A 24,203-nucleotide genomic window follows, 5' to 3' on the forward strand; every position below is an offset into this window, starting at 1 on the left:
TGTCTGATTTTCATATACATCTAGACCTTTCATTGCGAACATTTACAGGATAACCGAACTGAGCAACTCTTACACTCCTCTATAAAACAGTGTTCATTTTTTAGAAGAAGCTTATATCTGGCCGGTTGCTTCTCCCCTCCTGTCACAGAAAGAAATATGATCTTTCAATTAAAACTGCAAGCCGACATTCAGTGATTTTTCAGTGGCCATTCAGCCACTGAATGGCACATACATTTCAGTGACCATTCAGTTGGCTTTCAGTCACATTTCAGGTACCTTTCAGTCACCATTCAGGGAACTTATTTTCCTCAACTTTCAGTGACCTTTCCGTCGACTTTCAGTGACCTTTCCGTCGTCTCTTGGTGACATTTCCGCCACTTTTCAGTGACCTTTCCGTCACTTTTCAGTGATATTTTAGTCAATTCATTTTTTTTCACTGGCTTACTAGTTAATAATAAGATATTTTTCTTTTACAATATTTTGAATTATTTCATTAACTGTGTTCTTTTCTTATCTTGATACGCAGCACAGTTAAGGTTACAAAAAGGAGGCGAGGCCTAATTTGTACGGGCAAACTTGACTATGACATCATACACAACATACGTCATACAACATTTTTTTAAAATACCACAAAATGAGTTGATTTACTAATTCAACCAGTAAGAAATCATCCAACTACATAAAAACTTACTACAGCGTGTTGTTTTGTCTTTAGTTAAATCCCACATAACAAGTTATATACAAGTCACTGATCGCAATACACTTGTCAATATGACGTCATTTCTTACAACGTGACGTAGTTTGTATGCAGTGAGAGACAGATCAAGTAATATTTTCTCAACAAAATATGTATTCTCTAATTAAATAAAATATTATTTACAGATATTCTATGGGCTAATAACTTGAATTTAATGTCCTCATCACTATTTTATTAATATATTTTCAGTACATTACGTATTTAATTGACACTGCCGTATATTTGTATGCAACTACACCGGAGGGTAATGTTGGGGTCTTAATAAATCGATCTAGTGTACGGGCATACACTTTATGGATCATAGTAAGCTTTTACCTTTCATCTCTAGAACTATTAAGGTATCTGAAAAGTGCTGCGATCCTGATGAAATCTTAAAAACAATTTAATTTTATCAATATTTCATGCCGCTGACCAGCAAAAAATATAGCATTTGGTCATACAAATATAATTTTAACAATGAAATTGCAGAATTTAGACAGGATCGCAGCACTTTTTAGAAACTACAAGGTGTGTTGAAAATATTTATATAATAAACTTGGAAATTAGGCTTGGTTATGCCCTTGCACTAGTGATATTTATATGTGACATCAATACTGCAAGTCAATGTGCTAAAATCGCGTCACTGCCGCATCACGTGACTAGTCTAAATATAAAATATATTCTTCCTCGATATGTAGTTATTAATCATAATAAAAATTATCCGATATAAATAATGTACTAAAAATAATCGCCATTCCGATTACAAATACATTTTTAAATACTGTAAACCAACTTTTATTCGCGGCGACTTCATTTCGCGATTTACCAGGAGTAAAGCAGTTCACGACGATTAATTTTCGCGATCAAGCATTTTTTGGAACTGATTTAATAGAAAAAGAGACGTTAAGGACCTGTTCGCGGCGAGAAAAATTCGCGATGACGACGCTCTCGCGAAAATTTCTCGCACGCGAATAAAAGTTGGTTTACAGTACAAAATTTAGTCGATATTTCCATTGCGCACCTTAACTGTGCTGCGTAAATTCAGGTACCTTAAACTGGTAATCATGGTTAGATGTTCAATTGTGTTTTCAGTGATTACTTAACTCTAAAACTGTGATTATCGATAAAAATATGCATAGATAAATATTATAATTAATAACTTAAGATTAACTTGTGTAAAATACTAAACACGATTCATACCATCTTAAAACACCGTAAAAAAACAACTTAAAATTGTAAATGATTTAAATTTATTATTGATATCTACTGCACATACACTTAGTTTTATCATCTAAGGTTCTAAATCCTGGGCAGCAATAACACTTCATCATCACGTTCATTCCAGCGTGGAGAGCTTGACATGATCTGTAAATGAAAAAAAAAACATGTATTTTTCAGAAATGTTCTGAAATTTAAATCAGGAATTTCAGGCATCCCCTTTTCAAAGAAATTAATATGTTCAGTCAAATGAACATTCTCAATGTTTACATGTAGTTTCTTGATTACATTGTATAAGAAACTCTGTTTTATTTCCATTTAAAAAAGCAAAGTTTGGGATTAATTTTCTTTAAATTCAGGTTATATAATAACTTAGATGAAATACCTCTCGCATTGAAAGATATGTTCGCAGTATTTTGTCGTGTAACCATAGTTTACTTCAAGATCTCCATGACAGGTTGGACCAGTTAGGAATTTAGATGCCATGATTTATAAGGGGTTGCGATTGGATAGATCTTCCAGAGAGCGTATGGTTAGCTAAAAAATTCATTTATCATCAATAGATAGTTTGTCAAAACATTAAGATAAAAAGATCAATGTGTGATAATACCTTTTAAAGGGTAGTTTACGATTGCTGCACCATCAGGAATAAGCTTAGTTCTGTATAAAGGATATCTGAATGTTTGTAACATTTTTCTCATCTCTTGACTAAGAAACGCTGTGTTAATTATTTCCGTTCCAAATAGTGTGACATGTTGTTGAATCAGTGTTGAATTCTCATCTACGATAGTGTTAATACCATTGTTCTTAAATAAATGAAAATAATATTTTATAAATTAAGATTGATTCAAATGATAGATAATATAAGGATACGATATCAAAATATGCTTATTTATATGCATATATTAATTGAAATATCTAGAAAATATACAGATATAGGACAATTCGAATAGCACTAAATTAACCTCAGACAGTGAAAACCAGAAAGATCGTGAGAAAATACAGTCCTCTGAAACATCGGAGGTGGGATCAGATGCCATGAAGGATATTGTGTTTGATAAAAAGGTCATTGTTCGGACCAAGTTACTTGCGAAATGAAGATTTCAAGGAAACTGTTCTAGTATGATATCGATACATAAAAATGATTCAGACTTTGTGTTGTATTGAATACATATATATTATTATAACAGTAACTTGATCTGAAGGGTCTTATCACGTCGAGTTAACAGGCGCGGAGCATCAGATCTAACGAGACGCGATCTGCGCCTGTCAATGAGACGTGATACGGCTCTTCGGATCAAGTTACTGTTATAATGATAAATTTATTATATACCCTCTTACAACTAGCTAAATAAAGCAGAATAAAACTTTAGAGATCAATTGTATAATAATTATCCATAAAACAAAGCATAATAACAATGGAATTTTTAACGCGCAAGAAAAATAACGTCATGGTTTTGCGTACTACGTCATCAGTTTCAGAGAGTGGTGATATGGATTCAGAAAACCACAGTGTGGTGATCCGGAAAGTCGGATCACGACGTCACGTGATTGCATAAAATCAACAGTAAAATTGAGTGATACACATTAGGTATATAATAATGTTCGTTATCTCCATATCCTTCTTTTATTTCAAGCTCACTGGAAAAATCTAACAACGTTTAAAACATCCGGTGAAACGTTAACATTGACAATATCAGAGTCCGTACCTTGTGAAAAAAAGTTTATGTTTCACCATGTATGTTAACTTGTTAAAATCTGCACACATCACTGAGCACGGACTGACAATACTGGTTTTTTGTTTCTCTTTCTCGCATTTCAATTCTTAATTTCATGGATAATAGTTCCAATACTATATCTTATCTTGATACAAAAGTAATAAGGATAAAGTTAACTTTGTGAAAAAACTAATTATTTACACAAATGTAGTTATAAATAAAGCATGATATCAAAAAAGTCATGATATACATTATACAAACCTATACTTTGTGATTAAATAGATATTTTATCTATATGCATATATTTGTTTAATATGAAATATTTTTCAATGAAATATCTATGTATACGAGGGTCGTTAGAAAAGTTCGCGGACACATTAAATTACGGAAAATCTATTGTGTACTGTGAAGTATGACCTATGTCTGAATAAATTCCTAAATTTTGTTTATTGGTATGTAAAAAATAAGGTCCATATAATAAAATCTTGAAAATTTACAACGATTTTTACTATGAGGTTATGGGACTCACGGACCAATCACTTGACCTAAGGCGACGTAACAACCAGATTTCAACCCGTTAAGCTTTGTCGCAGTTCTATAAATCTTTAGATTTTTCTGATCTTTTTTCTACTTTTTAAAATTGAATATCTATATCAAAACATGTTACTTTTCTTCTACAATGTCTTTTGTACTGATTCGGATATTATTGAGATCTTAAAAACCGTTTAGTTAATCAGTTAATCGATCAGGTATGGAAACTATGCAAAACCATATAGGCGCAACGCAACGTCCATGCGATACGGGGGTATTGAAGTATCGCTGGATTTAATCTTTCAAATGTCAATCCTTCCATTCTTATGAAGTACAACCATTTGAAAGACGTACAACACACTGGGGGAGATAACTCTTGCGATTTCAATTGAACGTTTGACGTGACGTCAAATCTAACGTCAAAAATAAAGCGTCAAAACGACGAGTAAAACGATCCCGATGTATATCAATCATGAAAGAAAATTGGGATATGGGGCTTAGCTGTGATTGTGCGTACCATACTCAATCAATAAGTATTTTTTAATTAACCCGATTAAACTCCGTAAAAAGCAAAACATAAAATACCACCCCTTAATGTTTATTTCATTTCATTTCATATACAATAAAGTGTATTTTTGATCAAAGCGCAGCATTTTTTTTTATTCTGAAAATTTTATTTTACATTGCCGAAATTCTCATTATGTACAATTGGCTATATAACATTCCGATTAATGGTCTTCATTACAATTTGTGCATTTACGATATAAATAGTGTTTTTCTTCTTTAATTAAATAAAACAATAAATAAAAAAAGAACCTTTTTACAAGGTAAAATCGATGATTGTTCTCAGACCCTTACTGATCAAAGAGGAACAACTCTGAAAATGTAGGAGATCCCTTTATTCACGGTTTTCCACAGAATCAGATACATTTACAGCAAGACCTGATAAATCCGAGAATTGAATACTATAGACCTCATTATACACAATGTAAGTATAGAATTGAAAAGAATTGTTCACTTGTACTGAAATTATCTGCATTTATGAATATCCTATTGCAGCAAATCGTTTGACTTTCTGTCAACAATGTCGGTTCGCATTTCCTCGAACCAAAACAAAACGTAGCCTATAAGCTTTTAAAAAATATCAAAGTGTGATTTGATATAAATTGAAATAGATGAAGAGTTTAATGTTTGATATTTTGAAGTTAATGTGGACGAATACGGAATTTTCATTTTAACTGTAGAAGTGACGACATTGAAAGAAATGCGTACCATATCATGAGGGGTGTACATCTATGCAAATGTCGATGTATCCCCACGGCCACATACTGTCTCGTTTGAAATAATGACATGAAAGAAACTACAATTATTCCATTCATATCAACGGAGAGTTGAACATACACCATTTTTTAATGAATAAAATTAAAGAAATAAAATTAAAAATCAACATATTCAAGTTGAAGTTCAACAAAACTTGAATTCGTATCCAGGTTTCATGTGATATGGAACACATAACGCATACATATATGGACTAAACACTAAAATCCTTCAGTAATTTTTTCCTGATACATATAAAAAGAGTAGTCAATATTTATTATGCATTCATGAATTTAAAAACTAATTCATACCTGCGGGATTCAAATGACGAAATACCAGTATAATTTTCACTGTAAACGACGTTTCGTCAAACGCTAATGGTCTGCGACGCAAAAAAAGAAGGGGTGGGGGTGATAGGGGTATTCAAAAATTGCCTAAAAATCTACATTTAAATACGCTTTACATATGAGAACTTTTAAATTTGTAAGTTAATATATTTCTGAAACAAAAGAAATATTCCAGTTTAATTTTTTTTAATGTGTATTTGTAGATTCATATAACAAAGTGATCGACCCACGTCTGAAAGAACGTGATTTATTGAGAAAGGGGGAGGAGGTAATTTTCCGCTATTAAATCAAAACTGGTCGTACAAAAATTATACAAAAAATTATGAAGATTATTTTTACTACCAGCTACCTAAAAGAAAGTTTTTTACTAAAATTAAACGACAGGTTTTTTCACAAAAAAATTTTGAATTTGAAAAATACGCAATTTTCAAGGCTTAGATAATTCATAGTTTTTCAGTTTAAGGTCTTTAAAAATTATTTTAATGATATGTATATCAAAAAGATGACTATGTTTTTGTGTTAAATGGTTAAAGGAATAAGCCAATGAAATTTGATATTTATATCTAACCTGGCTTTTTTGAAAATCAAGGTTTAATTAGTTCATTGATTAAAAATTTTCTCTCTTTGTAAACAACTAAAGGGGGGTAAATTTTGGAAGTTCCTGTCCAAAAACCACTCGAACGATTTTGTCCAAAATGTGCATATATGCAGTAGATATAGTCATGTACTAAATATACAAAAATAACGAAAATTAAACGACAGGATTTTTTTGGGGTAGGTGTGTTGTACATCCTTGAAAACTTGTTCTTTGTAGGTGTAGGAAATTCCCGGCAGCATTTTGAACATTTTAATCTCTTTTTAGACATTTTCCAGTCTGCATACATAAATTTTACGTAGTGCAGTGCTCCATGACGCTCAATGACGTTCCGATTTTTGGCTGTGTTTTTACGCAATGATCATTTACAAACGGCTATAAAACAGTCATATACCCTCCAATTTAGTTCAAAATTTCTCCCAGTGACGTTTCATGAATACTTTAGCGGCAGGTAAAATATCATAAATCTCTTTACGCTACAATTGTGCAATTTTTATTTTTAATAAAGAGTCTCTGTGATGTAAACTTGCCAAAATGTAGCATGCTCCGTGAAGCAAGTTTTATCAAACTAAAAAAGCTGTATATTTTTTAAATAATCACCGGAGAGCAACAATTTCTTGTATATTTATTGGAAAAAAGGTAAAGATTCTATCTGGAAAGTTTGACCGGTTTCGTGGAAATAACGCGCTAACAATTGACCTTGTTCGCGAACTTTTCTAACACCCCTTGTAATTGTGCAAATGAAATAACATTATAACAACAATGATGAATAACCATTATGATGTTGTTTTTTTTTTATTATGAATTATTGTTTTTCGATTGTGTAAACTTTTGTAAATTGAACATTGTATTAAAAATATATATACCGATCCAGGGAGCTCCTGGCACCCCAGGTGAGGTATTAATCGAGGGCTTCTGAGGACGTTTTACCTCAAAATTTGTTGTATGTTGTGGAAATAAATGTTAAAAAAAAAACTTTGTGAAAAAACAAGAATGTGTCAATTTAATGCGTCCCGAATTTCATCAATTTAATGATATCCAAATAAAAAAAGAAGTAAAATGCTAAAGCAACATATAAGTCATAATGTTATTTTGAAAAAAAAAAATATGACTTTCAAATCTGTTTCCAGCTTCTTTAAATCCAGCAGTGTCAAGACTCTTGAGAATATATCTAAGGGCTTGGAAACAAATACCCATAAGCTAAGATAAGATAGGAGTGTCCAATACATACTATCGTAGCCGTAAAATATTTTAGCTCTACAAAGGCAACATTACTATACAAACACTATACTATTAAATTGACATTGAAGAACAAAAACATTTATGAAATTTTAAGCATCTACAACGAATTTTCACCATTTCTCAAAGAATCAAATTATTCCACAGTATTTCCGAAAGTTCTCCTTTACTGATAATAATATTTTAGTGAGAAGTAAAGAAACGGGTTTGTAGAACATTTACAGGAGTTCGCTTTTTATATTTTTTGCTTTTAAAATGCTAAAAATATGAGATGAAGTTATGGAATCAAAAAAAGGTATAAGAATTCAAATCCATTTTCATTGTTTAGAGTTACTGAAACATTTAAACCTAAGCATAATTTTGAAGAATTTCTTCCTTTGACAGGGAGCTATGGGTTAAAGTTTGATTACTAAGAGAAGAAATAATTCCCAGTTTCTCTTAAATAAAAATAGATAATGAACCTTGAATTTCCTGCATGACAATGTTGTTTTTTTTTAAAGCTGAGACCAGTACATACTTATTGTGTAATCTTTTTTATTCGTTTTTATTTCTTAATTTCTTAGAAAGATAGTATACAATAATGGAATGGGTACGAGCGAAATAGGAAATTTATGGTCCCCAAAGAGAGGAAACTATTTCCCAATGCGGCGAAGCCGTTTCGCCGCCTCGAGAAATAGTTTCCTCCCTCGGGGAACCATAATTTTGCTATTTCCCTCGAACCCATTCAAACATTATTAAAAAAAAAATTTAGAGGCATACTTTCAAATGTTGACATATAATTCTGGTCGTCACGCTGTATTTAATTGGATAAAAAATTACTTTATATCGTATAAAATGGGTTGCCTACGTCACAATGACTTTCGTCAAAAACATATCAATCAGCCTGACGTTATGTTCAAATTTTGTACAAATCGAAGTCATTTTATTTAAACAATCATCTTTTTTTCATCAAATGAATGAAAATTAAATTAAAAGCATTGAATTTAATAGCTACCCATTTCATACGGTATATTTTCCCTTATATAACACTATTTGAACAAGGCGTTTTTACATCTCCGGAAAACATGTTCGTCATGTGACCATAAATTGGTTGTTAAGTCATTAGCGATCTACGCAATTTAACTTTTTGTAATAATTCAGTCACAAATGTAAATATAAGTAATAAGGTATCATTTTCTGAGTTTTATTGGGATGTGAAACGGGTAAGCACTTGATCAAATCTTCCATATGATCACGTGACCAAGTCGTTTAACAACCCAATAAAACTAAAAAATATACCTTATTTCTTAAATGCATCCGGATTAACAGATTGTATAATGTTAAACACCGTGTCCTGAAACAATTAAATTTCTTAAAAAGTATTTTCACTGACATTTCGAAGAATTATCGTTGTCTTCATTTTGCTAGAATTCAAGTATGATTTTTACATCGCATGTCGAGATGTTTTGACGTCATAGTTACATTGCTATAGACATGACGTCACAAACTTGAACTTCCTTGAAAACTCGCCCGCTGAACACTTTGATTGGTTAAAATTACTTATAAATATTCATGAGGGAGTAGTCCCATGGAGTAACTCTGATTTTCCAGGGAGTAGTCTTCTTCAAATGAGGGAAATAATCATGTCATTTAAACCAATACTAGATGAAAGATACATTGTAAGACAACATTCGTACAATTCAACGTTATCTTCATTTTGTTTGGTACTCATGCACAAGGGTACTAGTATAGCGAATACTTTTTAGCATACTACTTCTTACGGCTAAAATAAGCAATAAAATAGAACCCCTTTAAAATTTCTCTTATACAGTAGTTAGATAATATAAAACAGAATGGTCAAATTGATTTGTTACAAATTATCATAAAAGAGAGTTAAAGCAAATCAAGATTTCTATTTTTCATAAAGACTTCAGTCCATGAACTATTAAATGGTATTGACCAGGGTTCCCATAGCATTGTGTTGATTCAGTAATACTGGTATTGCGGGGGTGACAAAAGAAAAAATCAATTAGCTTATTTCAAAGAGGAAAAAACATTTTTTTATCAGTGTACAGACAGTCCTTAATGCGGAAATTTCAACATCCATTTCATACTTTTTAAACCTTCTGAATAAGTTTTGAGGCAACTTTTCAGGTGTGACCCATCGTCAAGCGTAATCATACACAGAGGTAATAACATTTATCAAGTTATGAATCGTGTGCATATAAATAATTACAGAAATCTGGACCTAATTGGAACATACCCACATATGAACAATAGATTCTGTTAAATTTCCAGCATTCTGATATGTTGTTGTGTCAATACTCATGAGATGGCATTCCTGAAGTGACGGTATGCATGTTATCTGCATTCCCTTTAAAAAAAGATTATAATAATCATGTAAACATGAAGACATAATTTCGACTGCGATTAAGCTTTTGCCAATTTTTGTTTCTATTTCTACATAATATTCTAAAGGCAAAGGTGTGTATACATGAACATGCACTTGACAATGATTAAAAGTACCACTGCATCTATTGTCTTTCGCATGGCAGCTGCCAGCTTTTTACATCTTGTTATAAGTATTCTATATAAACAGGTTAAATCTAAACTCTATTCGAAAAAGCATTGCCTTCCAAAATTCTCTTATTTATCGTTGCAATCTTTACAACATTACGTAAGCCGAAGATTTCTTTACAGTTTAAAGTATTTCACCGTTAAGGTTAAACCTGTGTTGACATCTTACATTGTCGAGTTACTCTTTCGCAATGAAATTAACAATTTTTACACATTTTCCGAGGCAGGAGAAAAGTAACATCAAATATAAGTCAATGCATTAGCTACATACAGGAAAAAGATGTCGACCCTGAGTTTCAAGTATTGAATTATATGTATTGTAAAGGAATGGCTTATACCCTACGTATATCTCCGATCTCCACAGTAGGATTCGAACCCGCGTAACCTGTGACGTAAGGATCAATTCCTAACTGCGCGACGTTGTAGAGCAGACCCTGTAACCACTGCTCATGGCAGGCAACTGTATTAGTACGAGGAATATTAGAAAAGTTCGCAGACACATTAATTAACGTAAAATCTATTATGTATACTTTGAAGTATGACCCATGTCTTACTAAATTACTATCTTTTGTTTATTAGTATGTAAAATGCCATGTCCATTTATTACAATTGTAAAAATCTATTTAAAAAGATTTTTAAAATTGCTGAAGAAATGCACTGGGAAAATCTTTATTTCCATTGTATTTTAAGATAATTTTGTCTACACAAACAAATATGACTTGCATGTTTTCTTATATCTCCGTAAACAGCCTCAAAAATCTCCTCGCCGGTGGGAATGTCGAATTCAACCATAAAACCATTAGTGACAAAATTACTAACAACTACTTTACTTGCACATGAGAGTAAAAGCATGCTTAAAAATTGCTTTCCTGATTCTTACCTTATTGAAATCTTGTATTTTGTGAGATTCCGCAATGTCGTTGTGTGCAGGTGTAGAGTAGTAGACATGATTCGTGTACAGATTGGTTTGAACTTTCTGAATATATCTTGTACCTTTTTCGATTACACCGATCTCAAAATTCTTAATATAATGTAAAGAATAATTAAAAAAAAAATAAATAATGAATTCTTATTTCATTTGAATCACTGGGTTGCTTTCATTTTATTATATTATCATATCCTCAACTTACTAGTTGGTTTGCAATGCACTGGCAAAATAACAGAGAAAGCACGAACACAATCATTGCTTCTAGTTTGTTAACAATCTGTAAAAAAAAAAATCATACAACTATGCTAATTTCCTTTTTTGATGTAAAAATATTTGGAAATATAAAAGGATATATCAAACCAACAAACATTCAATGCATTAACGATTAAGGTATCTTTCTTGACCGATTTTGAAAACGACAAAAGTAAAAAATTCCTAAAATATACAGTGAAAAAAAGAAGCTTTAACATATGATTTTGTGTCGTTTTACATGTAATTGTGTATAAAATGTTTCAACCTATATAAAACATTGTGACAAAATCCTACAAAATTCTTCCACTTTACTTGACAAACTTTCTTTAGGTTACCCTTTAGGCTATAATTAATTATACGAAAAAAAAATATTGCTGCATTCTGGAAAAAAAATGGTTTTTGTAATACACGTATTTATCACACATAGCTTTGTGTACATGTACAATTACCGGTAGCTCTGAAACTTTAAAACAAATTAGATGGAAAGGATACTTGGATTTCGTGCATACATGTAGTTCATGTAAAGAGGTTTTAAATTGCATAACTTGTGCCAATGTGAATGATGGGCGTTTATATTTATGGTTATTTTTTTGTTTTGGCTACATGAATTTTTTCTGTCATTTTGTATGAAGCTTCTACGAATGTTGATCCAAATCTAATGTCACAGTGTCCATATCTTTTATATTTGGCGTCATATTATCAAATACAATATACCAAAAGATACACAAATACTAATCTAAATAACATTAAAAATTCCAAATAATAATGTTTATTTGAATTCATTTTATAGATGTTTAAAACATAGAGCATAGGGGTGTCGTCGCGTCACAACTAAACGTCACGTTTTAAACCGTATTTTTTCTTAGAATGAAAAAGACAAACATGATTTAATTAACAGAATTTAAAAAATTCTTTAAACAGCACACCTAATCTCTCATTTTGTTAAAAGGCACATTTAAAGTCATTTTCTAGTCTTTAATTGAAAATTAAATGACGGCATTGTTATTTGTTATCATAAACATTGTTGATTTACTCTGCCGCATCGAACAAAGGGACTCTCCAAATGAGAAAAACCTGCTCCACAAGTTGTTACGCAGTTTGCTTCAAAATATGGGAATCATCACTAACGACACTTACGTTGATTTATCAGACTCAAAGAATAAAGAATGTAAATAAGAGATTTCTTTATAGATGGTTTCAGGAATTTTAGGAGTATAAAGGGTCATTGAATGATCAGCAGAGGACAAGAAGACCGAAAGATAGGAGATCGGACGGAAACGTTTAATGATGTCTGACGTCAAAAAAGAAAGACAGAGTGACATGTGAATTTTTAAGTTTGCCTTATGCTATTGTTAAAAAAAAAATGACACAGGGCTTAATTATGAAAAGAGAATGTGCATAATAGTATCAAGAATTCTTAAAGAAAGTGAAATTGGTGAAAGTGTGTGCGAATAACAAATATTTTTTAATGAAATGAAGGGAGAAACGCTTAAAAATATGACGGCGGGTATCCGCCATAGGACGCTATATTAAGATGCTTCCAAAAACGCACATTGTTTAAAATCTGATATTTTGGAAAGTATACATCGTATTCCTTTGAATTTTTCAGTTCTGATTTAAAATCAAGAAAGCTTCCATCATATATAAATTTGTTTGTATACGTCGATATATAGCAATTTTGTTAAAGATGTGACATTACTTTTTGATCAACATCCTGTGTTGATGTTCAACAAAATTAATGGATAAATTTCCAAGATACTTGCAGATTCCAACTGTACGTAAATTCATAAAAATATCATAATATGCCTTAAATTTATAAGAAGAAATGCCGAGTTATCAGAAAATATGGAATGTTTAGTAAAGATTTTTGCTATATAACAGATTCTTCTGTAAAAGAAAAAGTAATAATGAAATGTGCAAGTAAAAAAAAGTAATAAAATGTTTCTTGAAATAATCATAAGCAAGAAATAGGAAAAATTGATAGAGTGATTTGATGTCTAATCGTTTTTGTTACTACGACACACATATGTGTACTATAGTATATAACGGGACGTATATATGCATTATTAGCAGTATATTGTAAATTTAATTTAGCAAGAAATATTTTAAATTGTGATTAAATAAGAAATGAGGAAAGGCAGGAAAATTCCCGTTTCGACGAGCTCAACCAAACCTTGATGCCCTGGTCATTTTTCAAATGCTTGCATTATTGTAAAATCAAATATAATTTTATTTTGGGATAATTATTAGCCTTAAAGCAACATCTCCTAAAATATCAGAGAACAAGTATAAAATTCGATTTTCTCTACTAATAATTCTTATAAATTAATACTACAAATGTATTATATGTGTATTGATAACCTGTGCAACATCATATATGATGATTGATTGATTGTATGTTGTGTGACGTCCGACTCGAGAATGTTTTTACTAATATAGAGAGGTCACCATATACCGTTGACCTTTATTTGGAACTCAGAGCTATTGAGCTTCACCGACTGAAATACCTTGAACGGTTTTAATTGATACATAATAGTATCATCAATTCTAACTTCTCAGGTCTTTCCGTCCAGTGGAAATACAACCTCGACTGTACTACATAGACGTCATGACATCCCGCCTCCTCCCCTTTCACAAACTTTGAAAATATGATGTTTAACTTTATTGAATGTAAAGATATTACCTGAAATATACTACATAAGAAACTTCAAAATCTCTCTATCCTATATTTAAAGAAACAGGAATATGTATAAATTTTAAACACTCAGTTGTGTTAAAGCTGAACACAATAAAGCAATAAGTCAGCCATTTCATTCTGATACTCGCTATATCTGAAGACCCTTATATATAAGGCTTGATTTAGACAATGTTCATTGTAATCAGTCAACACCGATGTAAACGGACGTATGGTATACAACGCTCTATAGCGATAAGAATAACTGATACTTCGTCTAATGCAGGAAAGAATTTTACAAATATAGTTGGACAGGGCAGTGCAGTAGGAAAACAAACACAGTTAGATACACGTAGAGGCCGAAACGTCTGTAAAAGACACTAATGGTAATCTAACAACCAAGCTACAGTATATGATAAACGTGATGACTTTAACTTTTCTATCGTCAACTTCCCTTACTTATGCAGCAATATACCTTCATCACCTGTATACGGAGTATATATATCTCAGTTGATTCGATACGCAAGAGCATGCTCTATGTATGAACAATTTCTAAAACGAGGTAAATTATTGAAAAGCAAGATGATGAAACAAGAATATCAACAGTCTCGTTTCGAGTTATCATTTTGTAAGTTCTATGGTCGATACAATGACCTTGTAAGCACATACAATTTATCATTAAGTCCATGACAAGGAGCACACGGCGGGTATGACCGGTCGGCAGGGGATGCTCAGTCCTCCATGGCATCTGATCCTAACTCTGATGTTTCGGGAATGCAAGGTAATCAGAACGAACACGTTTCGCTATTTCCGTGACAAAGAGCAGTCGAGTGCATCGAATGCAAAGATTACACTTTAGTGTTGATGTACCATAGTCTTCATAGATACAGTTGTAATTATATGATGATATCTAAAATGGTGAATGCCTATTTCAGAGTCGTGTTCAACTTTAATACAATCGAGGTTCTTTTTCCTACCTCTGACGGTTAGACACGAGATGATTCGATTGTAGTACAGTGTAATAGAAATTATTTCAATAGTTCTTGTAAACGAAGCTGTTGGTCCAGCTGATTGTATTAGTCATAATATGTTAAAATCTACTCTTTTACTTTTGCTAAACCACATTTATTTATTATTTTCCATCTTTTTTTGGAAATTAGGTCATGTTATTTTCTTTTAAAGAAAGACGACCTTTCCATGATTTCTAATTACCGACCTCATTATTATCCTTTGTTAATAGAATTATCATGATTATGGAGAAAATGCTATTTAAAAATGTGTACAATTAATTCATATCAATTATCTATTTCATCGATACCAAGAACAATTCTTATTTGGTCATTCATCTGTATATGAAATATTACAAACGTATCTCGGTTATTTTTCAAAGAATACTTAATGATAAATTATATATGTTTTTGCAATCTTTCAAAAGCTTCTGATAAAGTGTGGAACAAAGGTCTCATTTGAAAATCAAAAACGTATGATATACATATAGAAATCTTGTCTAATTGTTTTCCAGTTATTTATATAATTCAATTTCTATAAAATACTTGAAACCGATTGGATAAAAAATTGTTTTGATACATCCATCAATAAAATCTAGAATTTGCTTGCACTAAGCAGCCGGAACTACTTTGGCTGTCTTTACATTTATATTCCCTGCTTCCATATTACTTTTTGAATAATTAAATAGTTTTACTTTAATAGATACTTTCCTGAATTTCGAAACCTGTCCGTTACATTCCTGACTTATTACCTACTTTCGTTTCTTTTTTTGATTATCGTCATCTGCATTACAACGATACAGTAATGGGAAAGAATGAAAGAACTCACCTTTCTTATGTTAAATGAACGTCTTTGAGATAACTGGTATTACATGTAACAGTAGAACTTTAAAAAAATGTTTTATGCTTCCAAAGCTTGGAAATGCCGTTAATGTGTTAATTCTTTATAAACGAATGATCGAGAAAAACGACACTGAATGAATGAGGAATGAATTTTAAACAGTCAGCAACAGACTCTTTCAGATTTTACAACATTGACAGGTTGTGATACGTATTTATATGTTCCTTTTAAAATTCAGATGAAAAGGAGCGAAAATAAAATCCAAAATTTCTATGATCTAGAACTGATAGGATATTTTAGAAGCTTCCCTTTACATTTACAAACTTACCGGGGAAAACATACCCATTGGGATAAAGCAAAATATAATAACACAACAGGAAATTCTTTTTGGTGTAAAAGAATTGCAAATTAATGTTTGAGAAGGTTGGTAATGACACGACAATATTTGAAAACTTGTTTTTGATGCGCAAATTCCATAGTAAAGTGAAAGAAAGTTTTATTTTATTACAATTATGATTAAATGATAAGAAATGAAAGTAATATTTTTCCTTTGATCGAAGTATCAAAGAAAAAATTGAACGAAAAACGTTTTCATAAATGGACTAGGGCTTTCATATTACACAAGAATATTTCTAGACTTTCCTTTGGATACAGACAATTTTAACCTTTGGACCATCACTTAGAAGTTTGACCTTCTTTGAAAAATTGTAACCTTGGCTTATTATTTGATTGATTGATTGTATATTGTTTAACGTCCCTCTTGAGAATTGTTCACTCATATGGAGACGTCACCGTATGCCGTTGGAGGGCTTCACATTTTGACCTTTACTCGGCACTAAGGGCCATTGAGCAGTGAGGGATCTTTTCGTTCCAGCGCCTGCCGCTGAACTGGGGACTCGATTTTTCGGGTCTTATCTGAAGGACACCCAACTTTTACTTCAAAGTGCCGAGCGCATGGCGAAGGAACAGTTGCTACCCATTTTATCGACAAGGTCAGTCGCGGCAAAGATACGAACTCACGATCACGGAGCGCGCGCTCTACCGACTGAGCTACCGTGAATGGTTTCATATTATTTGAAGACTAGGCACCAGGGCATTCATATTGCACAAATGTATTTCTTGTAACAAAACATTCCTTTAAACAGCGAACAATTTTGACATTGACCTTAGAGGCTTACTCGCATTTGAGAAATCCTAGCCATAATTAACCATATAGGACATCAGCGATTCACAAACACATCTTGCTAATTCTATCAATTATATTTTTTTATTTGCATGGCATATTGTAAAATATATTGAAAGGAACTTAACTTTTATAGAAAGCGTTTCATATCCTTTTGGCGTTCTCAATAAAATATGTTCAAACCAAGGTTTTGATAAAAAACTTATTTTGTTTCATGTCAAAGAAGTTACAAGTCAGATCCAAACAGTCGTCTTACTCATTATCTTCGGTCCTGTAGGTGAAATTCATATCCATTTCCAGAAACCAGAAGAAAACAAAAACTGATGATATCCTTTTAAATACTTTAAATAAATGAGACGACCACAACGTTTTATAATGAATAAAACTGGTAAAGGACTTGAGGTTTTCCAAAAGTAATGCTTATGTAATGAAATCTTTCCACTTACCAAGCAGTGTCAGAAGTCAGAGTTTCTTCAATTTTTCTTCTTCTTTATATACTATAGTTAATGTCCTTATCAATTTCATACGATTCGAACGTGACACAAGTCAGCTACTATTTCCTGGAAATCTGATGAAACTTACATTGGTAGATATTGTGTGACAATGTCTTTATCATTATACATTGAAATATAACAAGGACTTAGCAAAGCAACATCTCACAATTGTTCTTATCTATAAATTAAGGCAGCATTGTGGCAACGCTCTTTGAGAAAATTACGCACTTTGAAAAAAGTTTCAAAGTGCGTTAAAATTGGGACAAATTCAACGCACGTTGAAAAAAAATTTTCAAATTGCGTTACATTTGGGACACACTCTACGCACTTTGAAAAAATTTTCAAAGTGCGTTACGAGAGTACATCAACATTTTAACCATGTGGATATTTAACGCACTTTAAAAAAATGTATTTAACAGAATATCTTGTCTTAGGGATTAGTAATTCAGACAATCTATTTGTTATAATTATATCTTTCGAAAAACATTTAAATTTACATGTATTGATTAACCCTCATCGAGAACAAGGATTGATTAATTGTATATTGTTTAACATCCCTCTCGAGAATTTTTCACTCATATGGAGACGTCAACGTATGCCGGTGAAGGGCTTCAAATTTTGACTTTTACTCGGCACTCAGGGCCATTGAGCAGTGAGGTATCTTTATCGTGACAACGCCTGCCGCTGTCATGGGGCCTCAGCTTTTAAGGTCTCATCCGAAGGACCCGCAACTTTCACTTCAAAGTGCCAAGCGCATGGCGAAGGACTAGTTGCTACCCATTTTTTATCGACTTAGGTCAGTCACGGCCGAGATTCGAACTCACAACATCCCGAGCACGAAGCGAGCGCTCTACCGACTGAGCAGTCGAGAACAAGGAAAAGATGAGTATATAGAAGGTCTCTCAGACTAACTCTTTCTTACTTAGGAAGCAAATTGAAAGTTGAACACACCCCCGCCCCAAGGTAAGCCCCAATTTTTAATTCCGATATTATGTATATCTTAACAAACATTTGTGTGACTACCCCCCCCCCCCTTTCCGGTACTGATGTCTATGCTACACCCAAATATATGTATTTGGAGAACTGGTGTGACGTTGACAACTTTCAATATATTTCAGTTTACATTAAATGCATGTAAACTGGAAAAATTACGTACAGTAAACATATAAGAGAGAAAGAATTTTCAAAGTATAGAAAAATCCAAATCGCTCACTTTCACATTCTGAAGTGACCTTATCACTGAAAAGTTATCCAAAAGGCTCAATTTATTTACAATGTATCATACCTAAGATTTTCAAGAATATTGAACAAGCCATACAAATTCTTTTTTCAAAGTGCGGTAAAATGGTCGATATCAACGCACTTTGCGTGCATTGTGGCAACGCACTTTGAAAAAATTACGCACTTTGAAAAATTTTTTCAAAGTGCGTTAAAATTGGGACAAAATCAACGCACTTTGAAAAAATTTTTCAAAGTGCGTTAAATTTTGGACCAACTCAACGCACTTTGAAAAAATTTTTCAAAGTGCGTTAAGAGTCTACATCAATATATTTTACCATGGACACACTTAACGCACTTTGAAAAAAAAAATCATATTTTAATCATGGAAAGATTTTATTTGTTACTTATCTTTCAAAAAAACTAAGCCTAACCCTAACCTCAAAAATAAATTGATTTTACTCCCGTCGAAAATAGGAGAAGACGGGTATAAGATCCCTAAGTCCAAATCTTTATCTTTCCAATACATAGGTGTCGGTAACAAACGGGGGAGGGGAGCAATAAACCTAAAAATGGGTACGCTGCATTTTCAATGCTCATACGATGTATATATCTTTCCAAAATAAGTGGGGGGCTTAACCCCCCATCCCCTCCCCTGGCCCTTCGCCCAGTCTCGATGTCTATGCTTTACTCAAAGCATTCAAATAATTATATATTTACCTAACTGATGTGACGTTGAAAACTTTCAATAATAAATGAGTTAATTAAAACAGATGAAAACTAGAAATTTTTTAAGTACAGTAAAACGTACACACACACTTTTTATTATGATAAATGCTAAGTTGCTTGAAGCTGTCCTCTGTTAGTGCCCCCTATACACCTTTACAAAAATGGTATCTAGCACAAAGACTAGAATAAAAAAAAAGGAAACGAATTAATGAACTTAAGCAATCGTCACTCTTTTTTTCAAGACCCCTTTAATTTTCCCTTAATTTATTTAATCACAACCTTCAATATTTAAAACGTCAATATCTCAGGTCCTACAGTGACTTTATCATTAAAAAGTTATCAAACCAGGATCTGTTATTTATCATACCGATTATTTGAAGGAATATTGATCAATCTTTACATTTTTTTCAAAGTGCGTTAATATGGTCGATATTAACGCACTTTGAAAAAAAAATATTTTTTTCAAAGTGCGTTAGCTTGGTCCCAAATTTTAACGCACTTTGAAATTTTTTTTCAAAGTGCGTAATTTTTCAAAGTGCGTTGTAACAGTGCATTGATTTGGTCTCAATTTCAACGCACTTTGAAAAAAATTCAAAGGGCGTAATTTTTCAAAGTGCGTTGTAACACAGAATTAATGCTGAAGCAAAATACGCAACTTCTGTATCGCAAAAAAATTACTGGCTCATTCACTTACTCACACGCACACACCCTCACACACACACACACACGCGAACGCGCTTTACTCTGATTTCGTTTAATAAATAGATAAGACGGATATAATTTTTTATACGTCAATGCTTTCTATTCGGCATGTACTCAGCTATCATACTTATATAACATACTGATATATAAATGGATAAAAATATTTCATGGGTTTTTTTTTCATTTATAGGAAAAAACATAGATTATTACGTAAACCCGGTTCTTAATCTACAGAGATGAAATTCATATAATGGGAAAACTGTCATATGGTATAGTTTATCTATTAAGGAAATATTCTGAAGTATGGACACGAGTGCACTTTAATGGTAAGAATCTTAAGTTCCTTTTTCTATGTTTCATTTTCATTAAATAACAGATATTTTCAAATTTCAGTTTGATGTATTAATCCGATTGCCATCTGTTTTAAAATTATCATTAAAGTTGATGTAAACCTATGAAATGAAATATATATTGAGATAAGGAACGGTATTCAAGCTAAAAATGTAATAAACAATACAATTTATGTCAAAACAGGAGCAAAGCAAACAAGCACATCCAAAATATCAGAGGTGGGATTAGGTGCCATGTAGGTGGTAACATCTGCTGCTGACCAGTCACAGCAGCCATACGCTCATTGTCATGACCGGGAAATAGCAGTAATATCCCTGGACAAGAGTGTCTAAAATGGCCTAAGAATTAGTATGAAAAACGTCAGTCAGCTTCGATTTAATAATATATAGTATTTCTGCATATCCCAGCGCAGTCTGCCGGATATACGCTGTTATCTTAGACACATTTATAAATTAATCATTTATTGCAAATCTGCAACTTTTAGTGTTTTAGAGGAGTTGTCGTCCTTTTCCGTTATGATGAGGCGAGGCTGAGACATTGCAAAACAACATGAAAAAAGTAAATCGATTTTTTAGCAATAACTAGGCGGTATCGTTCTAAATTTTTATTCATGGAAAGCGGCAGGGTGTTACTTTCTCGGGATTTTCGATAATTCTTTGTGGATGACTGAAAATGTAATGCCGAAGTTCAGTAATTTCAATTCACAAAGCCCGAGGAAAGTAGCACATGCTGAATCGCATTTGTTCAATATTTTAGTTTAGAACTGGAGAATATATACGAAATAATCTGAAACTGAGGAAAATATACCTTAGTTGCTTAATCGATAACGTTAATTTGATAATAATAAAGAAATAATTAAAAAAAATATGACAAATAATATGATAAATGATAAAATAGATAAAACCCTTCGGTGAAGAGATTATTGTAGGCCATAAAACATGCCACCACGGAAATATCAAAAGTCAAATAGTCCATATGCCAGGCCAGCGCCAGGTACAGCCACATCATCGGCACCGCCCCAATCTTCTTGCAGTCACCCCTGCTCCGATAGATGTAGTGACGTCATCACCAGCATCATTCCCTTCAACGGAAGCAAACAGGATCACAGAAAAGCCTGATAATGATACGGCAGGTACAGGTACTTGTGTGGAATTTGAAATTAATAGCAACAATAATAATAGTGATCTTATGATCCCCAATGCCGTAAACAACACAACATTTAAGTTGGGGTTTAATGTCAATGCGACTACTCGTACTAAAATAGTTAGGGGTCAGTACGTAGACTTGGCCGAGCTTTAAAAAGCTCAACCTCCAGAAAGGCCCAAAAATACGTTTCAAATCAATAACACGGGCGAACTTATATGTAAAGCCAAAAATGGTATTTAGCAGCATTTATCTTTCAGTTAACAAAGACAGAACCCAACACTTACTCAAATATATGCACGACGTCGGGATGGGGGCACACAGAGGGGACAACTTTATAAAATATGATGAGCAATTTAGACTCAATCTTAGCCTTAATACCTCAACTTCTTGGGAGTACATCGACACTGAATTGTGGCTAATGTACATGTCCGGGGGGATGGGGGGGGGGGTCCAATATCTCGCAAGCACAGGCCAGCACGCCCTCACCTGCATCACAGCTCTAGTGTTACAACTACAACTTTCAAGGCTATTGCACTAAACAGGGTTGTACATATTCACACCTATGTATGAAGTGTAACAAACCTCACAGCATGCAACAATGTTACTTAGCCCGCCCTTTCAACAACCATGGTCCTCATGCTACAATTTTTGTCCCTCTTCAACAAATGTTATTACCCAGCGTGGACCACGCCCCAGGGCTATGGGACCTAGGTTTTTCACCCATTAAATTTGTGTGACTACCTCTCTCCCCCCCCCCCCCCTCCGATACTGATGCCTATGCTACACCCAAATATATATATTTGGATATCTGGTGTGACGTTGACAACTTTTCAATATATTTTAGTTTACATTAAATGCATGTAAACTGGGAAGATGAAGTACAGTTAACATATAAGAGAGAAAGAGTTTTCAAAGTATAGAAAAATCCAAATCGCTCACTTTTACATGCTGAAGTCACCTGATTACTGAAAAAAATATCCAAAAGGTTCAATTTATTTACAATGTATCATACCTAAGATTTTCAAGAATATTGAACAAGCCATACAAATTCTTTTTTCAAAGTGCGGTATAATGGTCGATATCAACGCACTTTGAAAAGAAATTTATTTTTTCAAAGTTCGTTGATTTGGTCCCAAATTCAACGTAGTTTGAAAAAAATTTTCAAAGTGCATATTTTTTCAAAGTGCTGTGTAACACAGCATTGATGCTGAAGCAAAATACGCAACTTCTGTATCGCAAAAAGAAATAAGTGGCTCATTCACTGACACACACTCACACACCCCCACACACCCACACACACCCTCACGCGAACGCGCGTTACTCTGATTTCGTTGCGAGGGGATAACAAATAAAATAATAAATAAATAAGACGGATATAAATTTTTATACGTCAATGCTTTCAATTCGGCATGTACTCCACTATCATACTGATATAATATACTGATATATAAATGTATAAGAATATTTCATGTTGTTTTTTTTTTTCATTTGTAGGAAAGAACATAGATTTTTACGTAAACCCGGCTCTTAATCTACAGAGATGAAATTCATATAATGGGAAAGCTGTCATATGGTATAGTTTATCTATTAAGGAAATATTCTGAAGTATGGACACGAGTGCACTTTAATGGTGAGTGTACGCAATCTTAAGTTCCTTTTTCTATGTTTCATTTTCATTAAATAACCAATATTTTTTTTTATTTCAGTTTGATGGATTAATCCGATTGTCATCTGTTTTAAAATTATTATTCAAGTTGATGCAAACCTATGAAATGAAATATATATTGAGATAAGGAACGGTATTCAAGCTAAAATTGTAATAAACAATACAATTTATGTCAAAACAGGAGTAAAGCAAACAAGCACATCCAAAATATCAGAGGTAGGATTATGTGCCATGTAGGTGGTAACATCTGCTGCTGACCAGTCACAGCAGCCATACGCTCATTGTCATGACCGGGAAATAGCAGTAATATCCCTGGACAATTAAGAGTGTCTAAAATGGCCTAAGAATTAGTATGAAAAACGTCAATCAGCTTCGACTTAATAATAAATAGTATTTCTGCATATCCCAGCGCAGTCTGCCGGATATGCGCCGTTATCTCAGACGCATTTTTAATAATTTTTTATTGCAAATTTGCAACTCTTAGTATTTTAGAGGAGTTATCGTTCTTTTCCATTATGATGAGGCGAGGCTGAGACGTTGCAAAACAACAAGCAATAGTAAATTTTTTAGCCATAAGTAGGCGGTATCGTTCTAAATTTTTATTCCTGCAAAACGGCAGGGTGTTACTTCTTAGGATTTGCGATGATTCTTTGTGGATGACTGAAAATGTAATGCCGAAGTTCAGTAATTTCTATTCACAAAGCCCGAGGAAAGTAGCACATGCTGAATCGCATTTGTTCAATATTTTAGTATAG

At 32.8% G+C, this 24,203-nt stretch overlaps 2 protein-coding genes across 2 annotated transcripts in view; both read right to left on the reverse strand.

Annotated features, from left to right (window-relative positions):
* Window positions 1-24,203, reverse strand: part of LOC134266054 (ficolin-2-like) — an 84,952-nt gene that overhangs the window by 23,833 nt on the left and 36,916 nt on the right. The gene's annotated exons all lie outside the window — the stretch shown is intronic.
* Window positions 1,983-11,464, reverse strand: LOC134266048 (uncharacterized). The gene is made up of 6 exons (XM_062748279.1): window positions 11,388-11,464; window positions 11,138-11,278; window positions 9,944-10,054; window positions 2,565-2,760; window positions 2,340-2,491; window positions 1,983-2,101 (listed from the first exon to the last, which is right to left on the reverse strand). The coding sequence occupies exons 1-5, from the start codon at window positions 11,439-11,441 to the stop codon at window positions 2,430-2,432; spliced, it is 564 nt and encodes a 187-aa protein (XP_062604263.1). The 5' UTR covers window positions 11,442-11,464; the 3' UTR covers window positions 1,983-2,101; window positions 2,340-2,429.

The sequence above is a fragment of the Saccostrea cucullata genome, unplaced genomic scaffold (assembly GCF_032062105.1).
Source record: "Saccostrea cucullata isolate Sc308-1 unplaced genomic scaffold, CSIRO_AGI_Scuc_v1 ctg878, whole genome shotgun sequence".
Lineage (NCBI taxonomy): Eukaryota > Metazoa > Mollusca > Bivalvia > Ostreida > Ostreidae > Saccostrea > Saccostrea cuccullata.

Coding starts and splice junctions, on each gene's coding strand:
- LOC134266048 (XM_062748279.1), bottom strand. CDS start 11,441: ATGATTGTGTTCGTGCTTTCTCTGTTATTTTGCCAGTGCATTGCAAAC. Junction 11,279..11,387: donor AGTGCATTGCAAACCAACTA/GTAAGTTGAGGA, acceptor CATTATATTAAG/AATTTTGAGATCGGTGTAAT. Junction 10,055..11,137: donor AAATACAAGATTTCAATAAG/GTAAGAATCAGG, acceptor CTTTTTTTAAAG/GGAATGCAGATAACATGCAT.